Source organism: Neomonachus schauinslandi, chromosome 3 (assembly GCF_002201575.2).
Source record: "Neomonachus schauinslandi chromosome 3, ASM220157v2, whole genome shotgun sequence".
Lineage (NCBI taxonomy): Eukaryota > Metazoa > Chordata > Mammalia > Carnivora > Phocidae > Neomonachus > Neomonachus schauinslandi.
Genome location: NC_058405.1, coordinates 169732235 through 169755195, shown reverse-complemented (window position 1 = coordinate 169755195; position 22961 = coordinate 169732235). Strand labels below are relative to the sequence as shown.

Here is a 22961-nt window from a genome sequence, read left to right as displayed (position 1 = left end):
TCCTGGCTGTTTCTGGTTTGGGTCCTATTAGTCTGTACATGTTCTTTACGTTCAAATGTTTAACAGCAAAGAAAAGGGTGACTTCCTGCAGAATTAAGAGTCAACCTCTTTCAAAGACTTAATATTGATATCTTGTTGTCTAGTGTTCTACAGAGCATCTGTTCAGTCATAAATAAGGGAAGCCCAAGACCAAACGCAGTAGATTAGAAGTGATTAAGTATATGTGCAAAGTAGAGAACATCAGATTTCTGATTCATGTGTGCATATTATAACTTTTATTTATCCACTGCAATAGCTCAATTAAATTACCTGAGACCTAAAGACTTTAAACTCAAGAAAGTCTCACTTCAGCAACTATCATAATTGCCTTAAGAAACAATGTCAAATAACATTATACAGTCAACTCTTAATTATGCATGTTTAGAGAGCCCAGGGATACAGGGATAATTGGTATTCTAAAGTAATCCTCAAACTTCATTTTAACTAAGAGTTAAAGCCTCTCTCATGACTAAACCTCTTACCTAAATACTGAACGCAGGAAAATTGGCAAAATATGTAGTTTTGCTATCCCTTGACTACCCTTTGGTTGAAACTCAAAATATTAGCCAACTAAAGAAAGATGGAAGAAAGGCAAAGGGGTCAGATAATTCAGAAATTGGATAATAAAATCCTAAGAAGTTAGAGTTGCTTATATTTACAAATGTGATTATTTTGAAAATTCTTTGTAAGACAGGTTTTGTGCAAACTGCTATATATCGGCAGTTGTGACTCAGCAATCTCCCTGCAAATTAAGTAAACCTAAAAGCTGTGCTATATTGAAGTCCCACAACTTGCAAAAAAGTTAACTCAGTGTGTTTGTCTCATATTAACAATTAATCTATGTGTTACAGGAATCATCTTAATGTAGACAAAAATAAGATGCATGGTTACTATTCACTACCAGGGACACTAGATAACTTTATACTTGATGTAAATAAGTTCTGAAAGAATTGTTGACTCATATCTGAATTTAAAAAGGAGTATTACTGGAAAAGGCAGCTATTTAGAGCTATGAAGAGTATAAAGCCTCATCTAAGACACTAAGGCAGCCACAGAGTTCATTTAAATTGATTTTGAACTACTCAAACTTATATTCCTATAAAAATGTTTGCATTGAATAAAATACTACATATTTTCTTTGATCTTTCCAACTAAGTTCTTCAAAGCTCCCTGAAGCACTGATAGGTACAGAGCCTGAGTCAGGACAGGTTAAAGTTTGCCAAAGCCCACAAAATGAATCACTGTTAGATCTCTGAAGTCTTGACTTAAAACTGGGGGATTCATAGTTGGACAAAAAATAAGGTAGATTTTAGAGTTTCCTTGATATCTTTAAGAATAAAACATATAATCGTCTCTCTCCTACCAGCCTGAAAAAAGTAGGTATCTTTTTCTCATAAACTCTCCAATCTCTCCAGTACAATTAAGTGTAAATGCCTAGAGGGGGTGAGCTCAAAAGCCCTACCAAGAAATAGTGAATCTAATTATTCACATATTGCTATTCCATTTTTCTCATATTTCCATGGATAATTGTTCATCACTGTCTGATTTCTTCCTAACATCTCTGAGCCTTTCAGCTCACCAGGTCATCATTTAGTGGCTTTAAAATAAAAATGTAATAATTGTTAATTATTAAATAGCCAAATATGAAACTACCTAGAAAGTTGATGCTTACAAAACAAATCATTTAAGCACTGGACAACTGAAGCATCTACAGAATCACAGGCTGAATACTCTGAGGTTCAGCTCGTTAAAGCCCAAAGGCAGAGAGGTCTTTCCCTGTCTCCTAACTTTCCTGAATTGATTCCCACGGTATTCTGAAGGCTGGGAGCTTATAAGCGAAAGGAGGGTTGAATCTATTTGTTGTACCACCTTAACATAAAACTTCCACCCAAAGTTTGCAGAGTGGTTACTAAGTACGAGATTCCCAAAGGTTCTTCCAACAGGAACACAGCAGCCTAACACTCCTAAAAGGCAAAGTTTTTTCAGCGGGTAGCTATCAGGGGAACACGGCGGCGGAGACGCCACCTTGAGGTCCAACAGGGGTCTTGCCGGCTGGGAGGCCACAAACCGCGCAGGGCGCCCCAGATGGGAAGCCCGCGCCCTCGGCCCCAAACCCGTTACCAAGGGGAGCGCTTGGAGGCCGCGGCTACACGTAAGGATACGCTCCAGGTAGTAAGCGTCCTCGGCGGCCACCGCCTCTGCGGTGTCCCCAGCAGCCGTCAAATCCATTCCCAACGCTTCTTCCAGCACCCGCAGAGCGGAGGCGGGGATCCCTTGCTTAGCCGCCATCTGAGGCGCTGCTGGCCCCGCCCCCGGACAGCCTAATCCCTCCCTGAGAGCAAACGCGAAGACGCTTGCCAGCAACTGTACGCAGCTCTCGCGAGAGTCTGACACTCCCTCACTGCTCCCACCAGGCAAGCTCCGCGCTCGAAGGGCTGCCCCCGCCCTAGAAGCGTTGGTGCCCTCTGACCTTCACAAGTTACCACGGCAACGTCGTTGCCTAGTTATCCTGGGACGCAGTTCCTGGAGTGGATGAGAGGAGAAGCAAGAAACAGTTGGCTTGGATTACATATACATTTTCTTGCCGAACCGGCTTGGTTTTTTTTTTTTTTTCTTTTTTTGTCCGTTTCGACCCTAGCATTTCTTTCTCACTTCATTTTCTTCCCTAAGTTGTCTTTCTCCTGGTTCTTACATGCCCATCATCAGCCCCTTAATTTTAGATATGTGGAGACCCCCAGTTGACCCCAGGGAAGACTCCTGGAAAAGAGAAAGAACCTCAGAGCCAGGAGGAAAAAAAAAAAAAGTTATAGAAATCATTATTGAGAGACTGACTCAGGGGAACTAACCTCAGTCGCGTAGCAATAAAGACCTAGGGAAGTCACCTTAGTCGATTTCCTTCTTGGGCTCCTTTAAAATATTTATCTGGACATCTGTTTTGACTTCGATTTCATACACTGGGGCTTGGAAGAGTATTTGTAGTGTTGACTTGTGAAAAGAAAGACACTTCATAAGAACTATGAGCTACAAATGGTCCTAACACAATGTGTTATAAATGATATTTGCCCAATCATGTGCACTCCTTTTGCAATGACAGACTCTTCCTCAGTTTTGTATTGTGTATATATAGGAGGCATCTGCTGGGCCTTTTTCTTTGCAGATTCTTTTCCATTCTGTGTTTCTTGATGGAAACTGGATGCCGTATGTGGAATATAAGAAACAGCACAGAGGATCCTAGGGGAAGGGAGAGAAAACTGAATGGGAAGTCATCAGAGAGGGAGAAAAACCATGAGAGACTCTTAACTGTAGGAAACAAACAGGGTTCCTGGAGGGGAGATAACTGGGTGATGGACATTAAAGAGGGCACATGATGTGATGAGTACTGGGTGTTATAGGTAACTGATGAGTTACTGAACTTTACATCTGAAACTAATGATGTACTATGTGTTGGCTAACTGAATTTAAACTAAAAAAAAAAAAGAAAACTGGATGCCAAAGAGCAATTCATTATAAAAGCTCCCATTTATTATCAAAAAAATAATACTGGTAATTTCCTAATGAGGTGATTGAGAGCCTGGGTGTTGGAATCAGAGAGGCTGCATTCAGAGCCTGGCTCCAACACTTACTAGTTAGGAAACCTTGGGCAAACCACTTACTGCCTCTAGCCTCAATTTCCTCATTTGTAAAATGAGTATAATAACATAATCTACCACAAAGCATTGTTGCAAGGGGCAAAATATAAAGAATTAAGAACTTACCAGGCACAAAGTGGACACCAAGAAATAGATGTTTTTTCTATTGAGTTAATTGCTTAGTTTTGTTATGTTTTTTAGAATAACCAGGGGTCACAATTAGTCATAATACTCCCTCATTTCATGTATCTATTATTTTAATAACTTACTCTTTGTCCTTGACGTCTCACATCAAACATATCCTCGATGTTCATTAAATGCAAGGAAAGTTATAAGGGACTAAAAATACAGGAGAGGAGCTCTGAACTTAGGGAATCTGATGCTTTTGTAGAAAGCCTGCTCTTTGTTCCAAAGGAGACATTACCTCATACCCTCAAGTTTCTTCTGTAAACACTTGCCTGAGAAATGGCCTGGGTAAAGAGTGGTCAGGGCTTTGCACACCCAACAAGATATGAAGGAGCATAAGAGAGCCAGGAAGGAAGGTCCCTCTGAACAATTAATGCTTACTTTGATTTTGTGTGTGTGTATTACATTGGCTGTTGGCTGTTCTTTTTCTTAGCTTTTAGATGTAATATGTGTCATGTTCTACAGAAGGTTTGAATGCTGGCTCTTCTGTATAATCTTAATTAACTTAAGCTCTTTGAGCTTTAGTTTCCTTTTCTTTAAAACAGATATTTTAATACCTACATTACTAAAATACAAATAGTAAATGAAATTTCTTCTTTGGTAAAATGCCTATTCACCTCTTCTGTCCATTTTTTAATTGGATTATTCATTTTTGGGGTGTTGAATTGTATAAATTCTATATATATTTTGGACTAACCATTTATCAGCTATGTCATTTGCAAATATCTTCTCCCAACCTGTAGGTTGCCTTTTAGTTTTGTTGATTGTTTACTTCACTGTCCAGAAACTTTTCATTTTGATGAAGTCCCAATAGTTTATTTTTGCTTTTGTTTCCCTTGCCTCAGGAGACCTATCTAGAAGGAAGCTGCTACAGCCCATGTCAAAGAGGTTACTGCCTGGGTTCTCTTCTAGGATTTTTATGGTTTCAGGTCTCACAGTTAAGTTTTTCATCCATTTCAGATATATTTTTGTGTATGGTGTAAGAAAGTGGTCCAGTTTCATTCTTTTGCATGTTGCTGTCCTATTATCCCAATACCAATTGTTGAAGAGACTGTCTTTTTCCCATTGGATATTGTTCCCTGCTTTGTTGAAGATTAGTTGACCATAGAGTTTTGGGTTCCTTTCTCAGTTTTCTATTCTGTTCTATTGATCTATGTATCTGTTTTTGTGCCAGTACCATACCGTTTTGATCACTACAACTTTGTCATATAACTTGAAGTCCAGAATTGTGATGCCTCCAGCTTGGTTTCCTTTTGCAAGGTTGCTTTGGCTATTTGGAATCTTTTGTGGTTCCATACAAATTTTAGGATTGTTTGTTCTAGTTCTGTGAAAAATAAAAAAATAACACAAGAAACAACAGGTGCTGATGAGGATGTGGAAAAAGGGGAGCCCTCTTGCACTGTTGGTGGGAATGCAAACCAATACAGTCCTGGAAAACAGGATAGAGGTTCCTCAAAAAAGTTAAAAGTAGAACTACCCTATATCCAGCAATCACACTACTAGGTATTTATCCAAAGAATACAAAAAAACTAATTCAAAGAGATACATGCACCCTAATGTTTATGGCAACATTATCTATAATGACCAAATTATGGAAACAGCCTCAACTGATGAATGGATAAAAAGATGTGGTATATACGCACAATGGAATATTACTTAGCCATAAAAGAGAATGAAATCTTTCCATTTGCAATGGCATGGATGGAGCTAGAAAGTATTATGCTAAGCAAAATAAGTCAAAGAAAGACAAATACCATATGATTTCACTCATATGTGGAATTTAAGAAAAAACAAACATGAAAGGGGAAAAAAAAAGAGAGGGAGGCAAACCAAGAAACAGACTCAGCTATAGAGAACAAACTGATGATTACCAGATGGTAGTAGGTGGAGGGATGTGTTAAATAGGTGATGCTCATCACAACAAGTGTATGGAAGTGTTGAATCACTATATTGTACACCTGAAACTAATATTGCACTGTATGTCAACTAACTGGAATTTAAAGGAAAAACTTTTAAAAGATACATAATAGTAAATGAAATGGCATATATAAAAAGCACTTATCACCATATCTAGTATATCAAATATTTTCAACAAATAATTGTTAATAAAATTGACTTAAAATGTTGAGTGATATGCTGATCCCAAATTGGATATTATATTTGTAAGAAACTTACATATATATATAGGAACATTTTTAAGACAAAACTTAAATGTTTTTAGAAACATGCAGCACTCAGAGCATCTGGGTGGCTCAGATGGTTAAGCGTCTGCCTCTGCTCAGGTTATGATCTCGGGGTCCTGGGATCCAGGCCCACATCCCACATCAGGCTCCCTGCTCAGCTGGGAGCCTGCTTCTCCCTCTGCCTGCCCCTCCTCCTGCTTGTGCACACATGTGCTCTCTCATTCTCTCTCTGTCAAATAAATAAATAAAATCTTAAAAAAAAAAAAACCTTTATAGAAACATACAGCACTCAAAAAAGGGGAAGGTTTTAATAGAGTCATAAGAAAATAAATAAATAATGGCCATTATCCACCATTTCAGGCAGAGGAAAATTGGGAAATATTCTTGTCAAAGAACTTTTTTTTAATTTTTTTTAAGATAAAAGAGCTCTTTAAAAAAAATTGTAACTCAAAGTATCATCACTGCCCTCCTCAAAAAAAAATTTTTTTTTAATCTGGAAGTCTCATTCTCTAAAAGTTCCAAATAACCAAAGTTTTACTTCAGAGTTCCCAATGTGATTATGTCAATTTCATGGATTTTAAGTTGAGAAGTCACCCAAGATATTTTGGTTCAAATATAATTTGAACACATTTCACAGGGACCTACGCTACAGTATATTTGAAAGTTCAAATTAGAAACATCTTTAATATTTTTTAACCTTTAGATCTCTAAAATAAATGTGTAATTTGTTAAATCAATGAAATAAAAGCAAAAATAATCTTAACAAATGTAAACAGAACAAATAATTGCCTTCAGATAAAAAACAGGATACAAATTTTTGTACCGACTGCTAATATCTTAAAACTAGTATGTCTTTGCAAGGGATGACTTTTAAAATATTTTTATATTGGAATTATTCTGTTAATTGCTGGTTTAATTTAAAAAGGGTGTGAATGCCTTACTAAGAAAAAACAAAAACTTCAGATCATAGTAGTGGTTTCAGTTATAATGCTGTCACGTAGCCTTTCTATTCTATATTCCTTCCTTTTAAAAAATATTTTACAAGCTTCCTTGAAGTGGGGAAAAAGAAAGTAGCATCACATTTTGATGAATGAATGGCAAGCTCTCTAGTTTCCTCTTGAATATGTTCCTGAAAGAGGTAAATAAAGAAAACCAATGGAGACAGTCAATATAAAGCAACAAGTACAAAGGACAACAGGTTTTATTTGATCCAGCCTAAATGCTCCATTTTTGTAAAAGTGAAGTTATTTTTAAAAGCAAAACCAGGAAGTAATTTGACAATGGATTTACTCTCCCTATTTGTAGTTTCAAAGGGGAAAATATTCATATTCAAAAATATAATGAAGTACTATTCAATTTTCAAAAGTATGAGTGTTAATGTGCTTCCAATAGAACCCAAGCCATTTACTGATGCATCTCTTTATAAAAGTAACTATTTTACTTTCTTTCAAAACTTCATAGTAAGTAGTAGCCAGTTTTAGAATTTCAGAATTCATAAGAAGTAGTGGTCATTGACTGTGGTGACATCATCATTTTTCAAGCATACAGCTATATTTCCCCTTTTTATACTATCAACCTTTTGAGAATCCATGTCTCCTGTACTCTTGATCCTGTCAAACAGGATCAATCCTCTGACTCTGAGGATCACATAACCCTGGCTTAACCTCATAAGAATATTTCATTCCATTCAACTACAGTGATCAGTTCCTGAGTTGGCATGCGACCTAAAAGTAGCCAATGATATGTGATGGGAATTTGTTGAGAATTCTGGTAAAGAGACTCTTACTCTGTTCCTTGGGACTCACATTCCAGAGTTACCACAGCTATCTTGCAACTATGAAGAAAATTTCTGTCCAAGAATTGAGTCAATGTGAAAAAAAGAGAAAACCCAAGTCCAGATAAAATCACCTGAACCTCTAGTACACGCATATATATTTCCTTGTTCTGTCAGCTGAGAACCTAGAAACAACAATACCCCTATAAAATGAGCACATCTAGCACAAAATCTTGGTTTCTAATACCATTTTCCAATAAAAGGGATGGCCATTGGAGAATGGCCAAATCTAGGGCTGAGCTGAGAATATATGTAATGAACCTAGAGAATCTTACAGTGCCAGAAAGTAAAAAAGTGCCCCCATCACTAAAAACTTAAAATAATGAGGACAGGAGCCAGTGCAAAGAGTTCCCCAAAATATACAAAGCTAGAACAATTTGAGCAACAAAATGAATAAAGTAGTATTGGAGCATAACCCATAGTATAAAAGAAATATTTATGAGTCCATTTGATATAAATAAATGATTACATACATAAATAAACAGAGGAGAATGGACACATCTCCTATCAAGAAGAATTCCAATTAATATATATAGATGTGCCACATTATGGGAGTGGAGTCTAATTCCCCACCCCTTAAGTGTGTAATGCACATGGTGACTTTCTTCCAAAGAATACAATATGGAAGGGGGGGGGTGGAAAGAGTAACTTTACAATGGAGAAACTTGGCAAACTACCTCAAAAACCCATGACCCCAAGCTAATTATGAGAAAAACATGAGACAAATCTCAGTTAAGGGACATTCTGCAAAATACCGGTACTCCCTAAAACAGTCAATACCAACAAAAGCAAGGAGAATGTGAAAAACCATCACAGGCATGATGGTTAACTGTAATGTAAGATTTTGGAACAAAAAAATGGACCTTAGGTAAGTACTAAAGAAATCTGAATAAAGTATGGATGTCAGCTAATAATAACATATCAATATTGGTTCATTATACATGGTAATTGCACCATATTCATGTAGGATGGTAATAACAGGGAAAACTAGGTGTGGGTATCTGGGGACTTTCTATACTATCTTCACAACTTCTTGATAAATCTAAAACTATTCTAAAATTAAAAGTTCATTAAAAAAATTACTCAAATCATAATTCTAGTAATGCCCTTTAAAAACTCATCCCTTGACCTTTCTGTTACTTGAAACAATAAATTACTTTTGCTTAAGCAAATTTCTGTTGGGCTTTCTGTCACTTGCCATTCAACAAGACTCAACTGATACATCTTTATTATTTTCACACTATTTAAAGATATACTTTACTACTGTGAGGTTTTTTTCTAAAAAAATGTCTGATATAACATACCTATGTGCATTTAACACACAGATGGAAGAAACACAGTTTCTTCTCAGACATAGTTGAAAACTGATGAGTTTTCCAGGGCACCCTCTTCTATCTTGTCTACTGGTCATGTACTTCTTCATCTATGGACTGAAAAGAGAAAGATAAAAAGAAGTGGCCACCCCCCACTGCTCCACCAACCCTCAGTTGTTTCCTGAGATTAAGAATTCCTCATATCAGTGAGATCATATGATAGTATGTGCTATGGTGAGCGCTATGAATTGTGTAAGACTGTTGAATCACAGACCTGTACCTCTGAAACAAATAATACATTATATGTTAAAAAAAAAAGAAGAAGAAGAAGAAGATAGCAGAAGGGGAAGAATGAAGGGGATAAATCAGAAGGGGAGACGAACCATGAGAGACTATGGACTCTGAAAAAACGACCTGAGGGTTCTAGAGGGGAGGGTGGTGGGGGGATGGGTTAGCCTGGTGATGGGTATTAAAGAGGGCATGCTCTGCATGGAGCACTGGGTGTTACATGAAAACAATGAATCATGGAACACTACATCTAAAACTAATGATGTAATGTATGGTGATTAACATAACATAATAAAAAAAAAAAAGAAGAAGTGACCAAGTTAAAGGCAACAACAATGGCAGTGATTGGAAAGAGAAATTGTGAAGAGAAGAGTGCAAGTTGGAAGTAGTACTTGGAGAAGGGGTAGGTAGAAAAGGAAGTCCAACATGGGAGACCATCATGACAATTCCATCAGTGAACATCAAACGCACATCTAATGCTCACATCAAGCAATGGAAGCTTGCTGTGGAAATTCCTCTGTCCAATGTTCAGTGGGGTGTACAGCAATTTCCAAGACAGCCTTGTTAGATGGAGCTTTCTTTTAGACATTGCAAGTTTAAATGCCACATTTCCATAACTAAAAGCAATGAAGCAGATTTATCTGAAGTGTTTTATAATCTCTGATTGATTATAATATTTCTTAGTATTCCACAGTTGTCCATGCCAGTAGAAATAATGAAGGAAGAAAAAGGCAAGGCAAGGCAAGGCAGGGCAGGGCAGAAGGAAGGAAGGAAGGAAGGAAGGAAGGAAGGAAGGAAGGAAGGAAAGGAAGGAAGGAAGGAAGGAAGGAAGGAAGGAAGGAAGGAAGGAAGAAAGAAAGAAAGAAAGAAGAAAGAAAGAAAGAAAGAAAGAAAGAAAGAAAGAAAGAAAGAAAGAAGAAAGGAAGGAAGGAAAGAAAGAAGGAAGGAAGGAAAGAAGGAAGGAAGAAAGGAAGAAAGAAAGGAAGGAAGGAAGGAAGGAAGGAAAGAAGGAAGGAAGGAAGGAAAGAGAGAAGGAAGGAAGGAAGGAAAGAAAGAAAGAAAGAAGGAAGGAAGGAAAGAAGGAAGGAAGGAAGGAAGGAAGAAAGAAAGGAAGAGAAAGAAAGAAAGAAGGAAGGAAAGAAGGAAGGAAGGAAGGAAAGAAAGAAAAGAAAGAAAGAAGGAAAGAAGGAAGGAAGAAAGAAAGGAAGGAAAGAAAGAAAGAAAGAAAGAAGGAAGGAAGGAAAGAAGGAAGAAAGAAAGGAAGGAAGGAAGGAAAGAAAGAAAGAAAGAAAGAAAGAAGGAAGGAAGGAAAGAAGGAAGGAAGAAAGGAAGGAAGGAAAGAAGGAAGGAAGGAAAGAAAGAAAGAAAGAAAGAAGGAAGGAAGAAAGAAAGGAAGGAAGGAGGGAAGAAAGGAAGAAAGAAAGAAGGAAGGAAGGAAGAAAGGAAGAGAAAGAAAGAAAAAGAAAGAAGGAAAGAAGGAAGAAAGAAAGAGAGAAAGAGAAAGAGAAAGAAAGAGAGAGAGAGAGGAAGAGAGAAAGAGAGAGAGAGAAAGAAAGAAAGAAAGAAAGAAAGGGAAAGAAAGAAAGAAAAGGAGGGAGAGAGGGAGAGGAAAGAATGAAAATAAAACAAAACCTTCCTCTTAGACATACACCTGCAATGCTCAGTTCTTTGGGGAAGATGGGAAACAGAGTTTGAATTTTCTTTTTTAAAGGTAACCCTTTTATTGTTTGTTGTTCCTCCCCACTGAGAGAGTAGGGCTGGGGGTAGATAAGCCAGTTAGCATATTGTATTCAGAATGATCAGTTTAGGGGAATGTTGGGATAGAGAGTTGTGTCTCAAAGGATTTACCAAAGTCAGAGGGCTGAATGTAAGCTGAGGTCCAGGGACAAGACACAGAGCCATGCAAATCACAGACTCAGGCAAAATGAGAATAATGGATTAAATAAAGGGTAATAGATAAAAATCCAAGATACATATGTCAATTCTAAAAAAGTCAGATTTGGGGGTGCCTGGGTGGCTCAGTCGTTAAGCATCTTCGGCTCAGGTCATGATCCCAGGGTCCTGGGATGGAGCCCCGCATTGGGGTCCCTGCTCAGTGGGAAGCCTGCTCTTCCCTCTCCCACTCCCCCTGCTTGTGTTTCTGCTCTCACTATCTCTCTCTGTCAAATAAATAAATAAAATCTTAAAAAAAAAACACATAAAAGAGTCAGATTTTAATTACTGTAATGAAAAATGTTGTATATATTACAGTAAATGAATTATTCAGTTCAATATCCATGCTTGCTTTAAACCCTACATGCCCCCCGCCGCCCAGTTCTGTCATTTTTTGCTGTTTTGGTAAATATTGCAACTATCATGGTAAATAAGAATACTTATATCATGCCATTATTATAAGAATTTAGAGGAGCAAAAAAAAAAAGAATTTAGAGGAGCTTGATATGTATGAAGCACAATGCTTGGCATACTATAAATAAACAATAAAAGATCGCAATTTCTAACTGATTAATTGCATTTTACTCATTGAACATACCTACATTAGAGAACTATTTTGTGCCAGGCACAACACTAAGCTTAAGAGAAGATATAAAAATACACATATTTATTCTATGCTACAGAAATATTAGCATTGAAATTATCTATTTTTTAATCTAGATTTTTTTTTTTGGTGTTAATAATAAATTGACCTAAGTTGCAGATGCCCCTTCCTCCAACCTCACACAGACACACCATGATTTTGAGCACTTACATATTTTGTTTTTCTAATCAATAATTTAAAAATTAATCGGGCACAAGGAGGTGCTTCTAAAGCTTTAGTAATATCTGCAGGAGAAAAATAATCTATGTTGTACAAAAATATCAGAGGGATTTCAATGACAACAGTTGCTTGATGACAAAATATAGCAGGAGAAACAGGATCTGAGCAAAGATAGCAACAACTAAGCTAACAATTATGGAGGCTCTAATTTTCCGTACTTTGAGTAGAAATTTGTGGAAACTGACATCCTGCCAATATCCCCTAACATTTCTCTTGCATTTACAGAATATTATTTTTAAATTCTTTAACAACTCTAATATCCAGAAAATATTTTTCATATTTATATAAACAGCCAATGCCTTGCAATAATTTTTTGTTTTTACATAGAAACATTTGAAATATTAAAACAAATAGAATATAAAAATATTCATATGACTGAACTAGCAGCAAGAGAACATTAAGTAGGGGCCATTGTTCTCAGATGAGAATTATTACTAGATGATCAAGAATTCTTAATAAACATATCAGAAAGTCCAATGGCTACTGGATTGTATACTTGAATTTAGAAGGAAATAAATATTTTATTTTCTAAGAAACTTCAGTCGTGAAAAAAAATCTTTTCCATAAGATTATTCACAATTTTAGCTTCTGAGAGTAAAAAGTAATCTGGAAAATATTTCTGAAAATCCCTCTTCCTATATGGTTTTATGATTGTGAAGGCCATTGAGCCCACCACCACCCACAGCCCTCACAACCATTAATTTTCATTCCCTGACAAGTTGTGAACTATAGTGTCTTTTTATGTTTGTTGTCATTTCAACTTATGTGAAGTCTCTTTTATTATTTTCTTCTTTTCTATATTTTTTGTCAATTTGTGAGAGCTGTTTGTAATTATTGATATTAGGTTTTAGTCTATAAATTCTATTATAAATATTTGTCCACATTTATCATCTTGTTATTGACTTTATATTTTGAAATGAAAAACTTTCAATTTTCCTGTAGTTAATTATGGTTATATTTTCTTTTATGTCTTCTGGGTGTACAGTCTTGGTTAAGAATATTTTGCCAATGGGCACCTGGGTGGCTCAGTCGGTTAAGCGACTGCCTTCGGCTCAGGTCATGATCCTGGAGTCCCGGGATCGAGTCCCGCATCGGGCTCCCTGCGCGGCGGGGAGTCTGCTTCTCCCTCTGACCCTCCTCCCTCTCGTGCTCTCTGTCTCTCTCTGTCTCAAATAAATAAATAAAATCTTTAAAAAAAAAAAAAACAAAAAAAAAAGAATATTTTACCAAATCTTAGATATTATAAACACTCTCCTAAATACTAAAAACTCTTAATGTTCTTATTTTTTATTTTCCATATTGGTCTTTAATTCATCTATGGTTTATTTTTGTGTAAGAGATAAAATAGATTCCTGCCCAGTGGCTAGTCAACAATAACAGAACTTTTTAAAATAATTTCTCCTTTCCCATTGAATATATCATCATTTTATATATTAAATTCTCATTTATACTGAGATTTATTTATGAAATATTTATTCTTGTAACTTGTTTTTTTCTATACCAATGCCATACTGATTCGTGTTTAGTGTTTTGTTGTTTCTTTTTTTTTCAGATACAGCATTTGGATAGCTAGAACATCAAAACCCCTTTCCTATACCTCTTTTTTCTTAGCAAATTTGAGGCAATAGACATTCATATTATTTATACATGCCTCCTCCCTCCCAAAAAAAACCACCTTGGAATTCTTACAAGAGCTGCATTGAATATGTATGTTAATTTTAGAAGTATTGACTTCCTAATAATGTCTTCCTGTCCAAGGACATAGTACACTTTTCCATTTGCTCAATTTTGTTTTATGTCCATCAATAAGATTTTATATTTTTATATCATGAACTATTCCAAAGGTATATAAAGTATGATAAATTATTTACTATGTACATTTTACAGAGATTAAATGATCCTTCACTCAAGAAAATATTTTATATAAAACAACTGCCAGTTATGAGGAGTTCCTTGATTTAAACCACTTCATTTCGTCTTGTGAAGCATTATCTATGATTTCATTTTATTTGATTTATCTAATAGTTATTGACTTTAATCACTGTTCTCTACAAACTATTTTCAGATAAAATTCTATTTAATATTTTGTTCTGTTCTAACTCATTTTCGATCAATAAACTTGTATTGATTGCTTTGTATTGATATATTGCACCACAAAATATCAAAAAATAAGGAAACATGGTACATTCAAATAAAGAATTTAACATCCAAATTTATTCAGGTTTGATTATTGCATACTACCTTTTCTTCCTACAGGCTCCTATTTACCTTCAATTCTTTCCTTCTTCTTTTCTATGCCTTCCTAATATTCAAATTTCAGATGATTTAAAACTCTATATGTGACTTTTTTCGTCTTGGGAGGAAAGTAGAGTCAAAAACACAATATTCAATGCAACACATATTTATTGATTTCTTCCATGCACAATGTTCAGTACTAGGCATCAGTGATAAGAGTGGATTAGAGATTCAAAAATAAATAGTACATGGTTCCTTATTCCAAGGAGTTTACAATCTAACAGATAATTCTACTTTGAAAAATTATTTAAGAAAAGAATGACTGTTCCAGAAATATATAGCAGCATAAAATTAGAAAATGTTACTGAAATAATGAGAAGGGGGAGGAGACACAACTTAGGTTAAGAATAAAACAAAGACTAACAAAAAGAAAAAAAATCCAAATAATGAAAAGAAGAAAAGTGCATTCTATGGTACACGACTGCGTGACAACATAGAATACATTTTGAAAATAAGTTTTAAAAATTTATGGTGTCAGGGCACCTGGAAGGCTCAGTCAGTTAAACATCTGCCTTCAGCTCAGGTCATGATCCAGGGTCCTGGGCTGGAGCCCACATTGGGCTCCCCGCTCAGCAGGAAGCCTGCTTCTCCCTCTCCCACTCCCCCTGCTTGTGTTCCCTCTCTTTCTGTCAGATAAGTAAATAAAATCTTTAAAAAAAATTTATGGTATCATAGTTGGCTTTCTATTTAAAATTGTAAATTGATCATATAATTTCAAGGTGTAAAACCATCTTCTTTCTTGCAAGTGATTCTCTAAGCTTAGTGCTCAAACCAGCAGCAGCACTTGGGAATTTATTAGAAATGCAAATTCTAGGACCCAACACAGACTTACTGAATCAGAATCTCTGAGGTGAGGTCAGTAATCTGTGTTTTAACAAGCTTCCCAAAATATTTTGGACACTGAAGTTTAAGAACCATTGCCTTACCACATTTTTCAACTAGTTTCCAATAGGTGTCTTCAATGCATCTGCATGTAAAGGATGCAAAACTTGGTGCTTGTAAACAGGTGTTTGGTACAGTGCTTTCCAGTTTTCTCTGGCCAGTCATTAAGTAGTTGATGAAGTGACCAGCATGTTCAGGATAGCTCCTTATCAAATTTTGATCTCTGGATAATCTACCCCAACTGCTACTTCTGATTCACAGAAATTTTTCCCAGTAGACAACTATGCCCATTGTTACTTTAATTACTCCCCAAAAAGGGTCCAGTGACATTGCCTTCAAAGTGAGACAATGACTTTAATTCCACCTCCAAAATGGTTATGGTTACAGGGCCCTGGGGAGTATCTGTCCAAGAGATAAATGGCAATGGGTAGTCTATAAACACACACACCTACACACAGAGAATGTATTTCAACAGCCTTGGATGACACTTCCTCAAGACCTGGGAACCTAAGCAACACAAATAAGAGAACCAATGAAACCCAAACAATGCTTTTGCTACTGAAAGGATGCACATAAGTGCAGAGGGAATATTTGAATTGATTTCATCCATGCAAAATTTTCAGGACTGTTAAGTAAAATAATACAAATTTTAAGGCTAAAAAACAATTTACATATTTTAAATAAATACACATTTTTAAATAAAAATATAGGCATATATGTCTCTTAACCAAACCATGAACTTTATCATCTGTGTTAGAGCTTCATCATCATTTCTTGGCATATGAAGAGGGACAGAGGCAAATGAAGATGTAGAAACAACTTTTTGAACTGACATTTGATACCTGTCGGTGTCATAATGCACAAGAAATTCAGGAAAAACCCAAGACCAAGAAGAGAATATTAGTGACTACAGCATAGTCATAAATAGTGCAACCTCTGAAGCAACCATTTACCAGCAGGGTGACACTGGAAAAGTTACTTAACCCTTGTGAGTCTCAATTACTCATCCATAAAACAGGATTATAAAATAATTTATATGGAGCTATAGCAAAGTTTCTGAAACATTATAAGAGCTCAGGAAATCTTATATAGTACTAACTATTTTTATAGACTAATCTAAGACAGGTATGCCTCCTGGGATTTAGTAGATCTATCAAATTTCAGCTACCGGGTGCAATGATAAAGCAGAGCAAATTTCCTCTGAAGCACTCACAGATGTCTCCCGCTAGATTTCTGTAGCCCTAGAGTTTCTCTTTCAACTTCTTGGGGAATTGAGCAAGCAAGAATGGGAAGCCTGAGGGCATTGATTCTCAAAGTGTGTGCCAGCCAAAGTAAATTTCACTAACATGATTCCTTTATTTCTATTTATACCTATTCTAAAATAGAAGATAATTCTCCCCAATAGAGCTAAAACCTCCGTAAGGAAATATTCTAACAGGTGATCGAGGGAAGTGAGAGTCCCACAACTTCTCAAATAAACATCTCCAAATTTAGTGAAATTAAATGACAGTGAATGAGCAAATATACTGAGTTTAACATGGATTTCCTCACACTGGAAATATGTGGAAACATTTGATTATCTAATCACAAATTAGAAATGTGAATTATAATGTTGCAGTTAATCAACTCATAGTCTTGAGTTCCTGAGACCACAGGAAGGATGCATTTTTCTTTCTGATAGTCATCTTCTAAAAACAGAATTATTTCTACATAATTTCATTTTGATATTTAAATAAATGTGTACACACAAACAGTATTTGTTATAAGAGGGAGAAAATATACTTATTTTAAAAAAGGGTAGAGGGGCGCCTGGGTGGCTCAGTTGGTTAAGCCACTGCCTTCGGCTCAGGTCATGATCCTGGAGTCCCGGGATCGAGTCCTGCATCGGGCTCCCTGCTCAGCGGGGAGTCTGCTTCTCCCTCTGACCCTCCCCCCTCTCATGTGCTCTCTCTCTATCAAAAAAATAAATAAAATCTTAAAAAAAAAAAGGGTAGAGAAGGGGCTGCAGCACCGAGCGGAGGAGGCAGGAAGCCGAGCGCGAGCAGGGGCTGGGTGGGCACCATGGTCCGAATCACCACCATCGAGGAGGTGAAGCGCAGGATCCAGGTTCTGCAGCAGCAAGCAGATGGTGCAGAGGAGAGGGCCAAGGGCCTGCAGCGGGAAGTGGAAGGGGAAAGGCGGGCCCGGGAGCAGGCCGAAGCTGAGGTGGCCTCCTGGAACCGTAGGATCAAACTGGTGGAAGAGGAGCTGGACCGCGCCCAGGAGCGCCTGGCCACTGCCCTGCAAAAGCTGGAGGAAGCGGAGAAAGCTGCTGATGAGAGCGAGAGAAGTATGAAGATTATTGAGAACTGAGCCTTAAAAGATGAAGAAAAGATGGAACTCCAGGAAATCCAACTCAAAGAGGCCAAGCACATAGCAGAAGAGGCAGATCGGAAGTATGAAGAGGTGGCTCGGAAGTTGATGATTATTGAGGGGGACTTGGAACGCCCAGAGGAACGAGCTGAGCTGGCAGAGTCCCGTTGCAGGGAGATGGATGAGCAGGTCAGACGGATGGACCAGAACCTTAAGTGTCTGAGGGCTGCTGAAGAAAAGTATTCTCAAAAGGAAGACAAATATGAGGAAGAGATAAAGATTCTCACGGATAAACTCAAGGAGGCAGAGACCCGTGCTGAGTTTGCTGAGAGATCGGTAGCCAAGCTGGAGAAGACAATTGATGATTTGGAAGATAAGCTGAAATGCACAAAGGGGAGCACCTCTGTACACAAAGGATGCTGGACTAGACTCTGCTTGACGTGAATGACATGTCGAGCACCCCAGTCTGGCCCTGACACTGCTCGTCCCTCTGACCCCGACTCCGCCTGAGGCCAGCCTGCCCCTGCCCGAAGCTGGCCTTGAAACTGAGGGCTGATCTCTAACTGGAAGGCTGCTTTCTCATTTTGCCGCCTCTCCCACCCCAACCCCTGTGTCTTTTTCGCCAAACTGTCTCTGCCTCTCTCTAGAGATTCCAGTTGGGCTTGAGGCTGAGCACCTTTAGGAACAATGTTTAAGGGAATGTGAGCACAATGCAAAGTATCTTGAAAAGCATGTTATGATGTACACATTTTGTAATTACCGTTTTTTGGTGTTGTTGATGTAGCGACCATTTGTAAAACAGTCCAAATAATTCCACAGTCTGAAGCAGCAGTCTAACCCCTTCCTCACATTTGGAAAGTAACTTTTCAGTTTAGTGCATACTGTCCTCTCCACAGAGGAGGGAAAGCCACAGGGGCCCGCCTTACTGAGAACCAGAGCCCAGTAAGAGACCCACTCCGGGAACCTTCATTGCTTTGGCCAAAGTACCAGCCAAATTAGAAAGGTGATTCCAGGAGGAGTGGCCAAAAAAGTGTGGCTCAGGGTTTCAGCTTTAAGGTATCTTTGAGCAACTTATTTTTTTTTCCATCAGAAGTGACCAAACAAAGTAAGATGGTGAGACTTCTGAGACCAACCCTTATCCTATCTTTTACCCTAACTGCCCACAGAATGGATCATGTTCCCCTTATGTTGAGGTGACCATTTATTTGCTCTCCTGCCTCCTTGAAGGAAAAAAAAATTATGTGTTTGCCACTGATTTAGCCATATGAAACAAACTCATCTCATCATCCTTTGCCAGGTCCAAAGCTGCTGTCTCTAAAAGTGTCATCTCGTGCTTTGTATCAGTGTGTGCTGGAGAAATCTTGAATAGCTTATGTACAAAACTGTTTTTAAATTTTATATTATTTTGAAACTTTGCTTTTTAGGGTTGGGGCACATTAGCCACCCCGTCTGGCTGAGAACTCTCTACAGTCTGTGGGCTGACTGTGTGCTGATCTTTTAAAGTTTCTTTCCCTCCCCAATTCTCCTTTTTGGTGAGGTTTCTGTGAGGCCTGTTAGGTGTGCATCCTGCAGCTTATTGGCTTAAAATGCACTCTCCTTGGTGTGCTCTCTTTGAGGGCCGATTGGGAGAAAGAAACCAGTAGTGCAAACAAACTGTTTTGATACTGAAAATTGACAAGTGTCTTTTTGAAATAAAGAACCAGTCCCTCTAAAAAAAAAAAAGAAAGAAAAAGAAAAGAAAAAGGTATAGTATGACACCATCCCAAAAATGGGGATTAGTGATTAATTTTGTAGAAGTTAGTATGTTGTTTCATTTATTTTAAAGTATATTTACTTTCAAACTAATTCAACAGTATACCTATTGAGCTACCGAACTAGAGCTTATTAGGTTACTATTTGGGCTGTCAGAAAATATTTAATAATTGTAGAAAATTCAAAAAATAAATCAATTGCCCAAACCATTGTTAATTGAAACAGACAAGTCTATTTCATAATCAGTATTATGTCAAAATATACCAACACTGTTTTTGATTGATGAATTTTTCCTTTTGACATAGTCATCATTACTGTGTAGGAAATTTCCATTCATAAATTCAAAAATATAACTTCTTTCCTTTCTCATTCATCTCATCTATCATCTGTTTGAAAGTATAAAGTTTCTACTTACCTATTCTTTCATCCATTTTCATATTCATCTTAATGGGCTAAGTTAAGCAGAAAAGAGTATGAGCACTCACTATTGAAAAGCTTCTAGTAAGTTGTAAAAACACCCTAATTATTTCACATATAAAAGATATTGCAGTTAAGCTGCCAAAAATATTGAAAGCTGGCAACACCTGACTTGAAACTTAGCTTCTAATGTGACATCCACCCAAAGAGACTAGCCTATTTTCTGCTCAGGCTATGGAGTCATTACAACTGAAACATAAAGCATAAAAGGTAATCAATCTATATCTTTTTTATAAGAAATGAAAGTTTTTGACTTGGAAGAAAAAAATCTCTCAATTGAATTTATTTCCACACCAAAAACAGATTAAATCAAAAGTGGAACATTTTCCTAGAGTTAACCTTTGCTCAGTGAATCACATATAAGATCTTCCTGATATATTTGAAATAACAAGTTTTGAAAGGAAAAGAGGAGGGTATAGAAATAACACTGGTGATGGAACTAAAAGAACTTAATTCTTGCCAGTGTGAAAGTATTAATTGTTTACAAAATAGTCAAGGAATATATGTTATAAATCAAACCTTGGATTAATGAAATTTGGTGTTAAGCTAAGAGAAAGCAAACCAGAAAACATTAGAGAATATTTCAAGAAGCTAAGTGTTATAAAACCCCAGCTATCTGGAACTCTTTGAATGCTTTATTATTTTGGACCCTCAGATTTTATAGGCATATAATGTTTTACCTCTGAAAGTTAAAGAACAAAATTTTGGTACATAACTGTTTCAAAAAGGTATTGTGCATTTCTCTCAATCCTTAAATAAAGAATTTTGCTGAGAATTTAATTCAGCTTCCAGATGATGGAACATCATTTTTATGAACATCTGCTATTTCACTATCTGTAAATCAAAGGCGTGTAAGACTGGCCTATTTTAAATGTCTCTAGATTTTGTACTTTGTAGTCCTACAACAGCTTTCAGTAGTAATGTGGTTTCCTCCTTTGAGGATAAATTGCTCTCTCTTCTACATGCTATCAGCATGTCTACATAAAGTATCATTCTAGAGTTTATTTTGTTTAATCTGCAGAAGACCTGCCAGAATTGTGTGCAAAATAATAATAAACATCTTCTGAAAGACCAATGAAACAAGGTGGCATTAAGCTAGGTGCTATTTCTTTAGCAGGAGGTCGTCTTTATTTGCCACTTAGTGGGAGATAAAATTTCTATTTGGGTTAGGTAATATTGCGAACCAGTAAATTCCAAATAGGTATTGTCATTTTAGGAAAATACAATTAGCATCAGAAAAATAATATATTTAGATTCAGACTCTTAATGTAGACTAATTTATATAACAACAACAAAAAAAAAACCCTTTAATTTAAAGGTTAAATTATACCAGTGTTTTAAAGGTACTTACAGACAAAAATAAAACAATAAACAAATCATATTTATGTTACAACTTATGCACTTATTAAGAGAGATCGAGAACAAATTGTTCCAGTAATTTTTTTATGTATGTTTGATCTCAGAATCTTAAAATTATAGTTTTAGGCATGGAAACTTCAAAGATGATCCTCTTCCTTCCTTTCTTTCATAGATGTCAGCCTGATGCATTGATCAAAGTATGAGTTAATGGGGGAGCAAAGAGAACTGGAAACCAATAAACTTACATCTAGGTTTTTGCTCTTCTTATTAATATATGTATTAATTAATGCTCAACAGAACAATCCTAATTATGTCAAATGTCAATTCTCACATAAAGACCACCAAAAAATAAATAAATAAATAAAATAAAAACAAAAACAAAGCTGTTGACAAGCAAAGCTAAGTGCATTAAATTTACTTCAGCAAGGGATATTATTATCTTGATTGTCTTAGTAATATTTCAAAGAAAGAGGATAGGGAAGAATATTTATAGAGGTTTGGAGTCTTCTCTCAAGTTATTTAAGGTGAGTCTTTCAAGGCAGGGGTATCTAGTTAGAATTGGACAAAGTTAGTGCCTTAATAGTTTAGGATCTGAGGTGAAAGTCTTAAAGTAGTCTTAATAAACTAATTGATGTTGTAAGAGGTGAGTTCTTTATTCAGGTGAGCAAACTGGTATTCTGACTAGTTATTTGCCCAGATGAGAAAACTGGTCAAGAAAAAATGCTTTGCAAGTGTTTTAAAGCAAACAACTAAGATGTTTATTGGTTTGAAGTCTGATTTAAAATTTCCTGGCTCAAAGTAAAGTGATGTTGACACACGTATCTCACATTACTTTCTGAGATTTGGTCTGAGCTCAGGAAAATTACTTAAATCAGTTAGTGTCTCATTTTTCTCATTAGCAAAATGAAGCCCAAGCTCTTACTGGGATGTCAAAACATCTTAAATGTTTGACAGTTTTTATCTGTCAGCTATTGTCACAAAATTGAGGCCTTACAAGCCACTCCAAAACTCAGGAGCAAACAAGAGTAAGACTTTCTTTTTTGCTTATGCATTTGTGAGTCAACTGGGGTTCAGCTGATCTAGGCTCGGCTTACTCAAGCTTGACTCCAAAGTTTGGGTTGAATCCAAGTATTTTCCAGGTGTCTTTCATCCTCCTTGACAAGATGCTGCATGTTCTTCTCTTGGTAAAAAGAAAGAGCATAAGAGGGCAAATTCAAGCACTCAAGCATATTTCAGGTCTTCGTGTGTGTTTGTAGTGTAAACCCTGATGGTTGGGTTTTCTCTTTTTTGTAATGAAAGTGCCTGACTTAAGTTTCGATTGCCAACGTACCCACTTCAAAGATGGCTGTCTCCAATAAACACCTTGCCAGCCGCATGACCAGAAAAAGAACCAGGTGGTCCACCGCTCCCCTAAGTCTCCTTCGTTTTAGAGCTCTTGGTTGGTTTCAATAACTATTTGACCACTTGTTTTATCTCTTCCTGTGCTTTAAATGTTCATTGTTTTAAACTCACCAATACAGAGTGAGCCCAAAAACCCTAGGCCCCCACCCTCAACCC

The 22961-nt window shown here is 36.8% G+C and overlaps 1 protein-coding gene and 1 pseudogene across 1 annotated transcript in view; one reads left to right on the top strand and one right to left on the bottom strand.

The window, feature by feature from the left end:
• The window catches only part of SPAG16 (sperm associated antigen 16), a 969696-nt gene extending 967326 nt beyond the window's left edge, over positions 1-2370 (bottom strand). Inside the window, exon 1 of the mRNA XM_021702750.1 lies at positions 2202-2370. Within this exon, the coding sequence (XP_021558425.1) occupies positions 2202-2328 (127 nt within the window). The 5' untranslated portion in view covers positions 2329-2370. The remainder of the gene's footprint in view (positions 1-2201) is intronic.
• A 15155-nt stretch (positions 2371-17525) lies between these two features.
• On the top strand, positions 17526-18292 carry LOC110592016 (annotated as a pseudogene).
• Positions 18293-22961: the final 4669 nt, after the last annotated feature.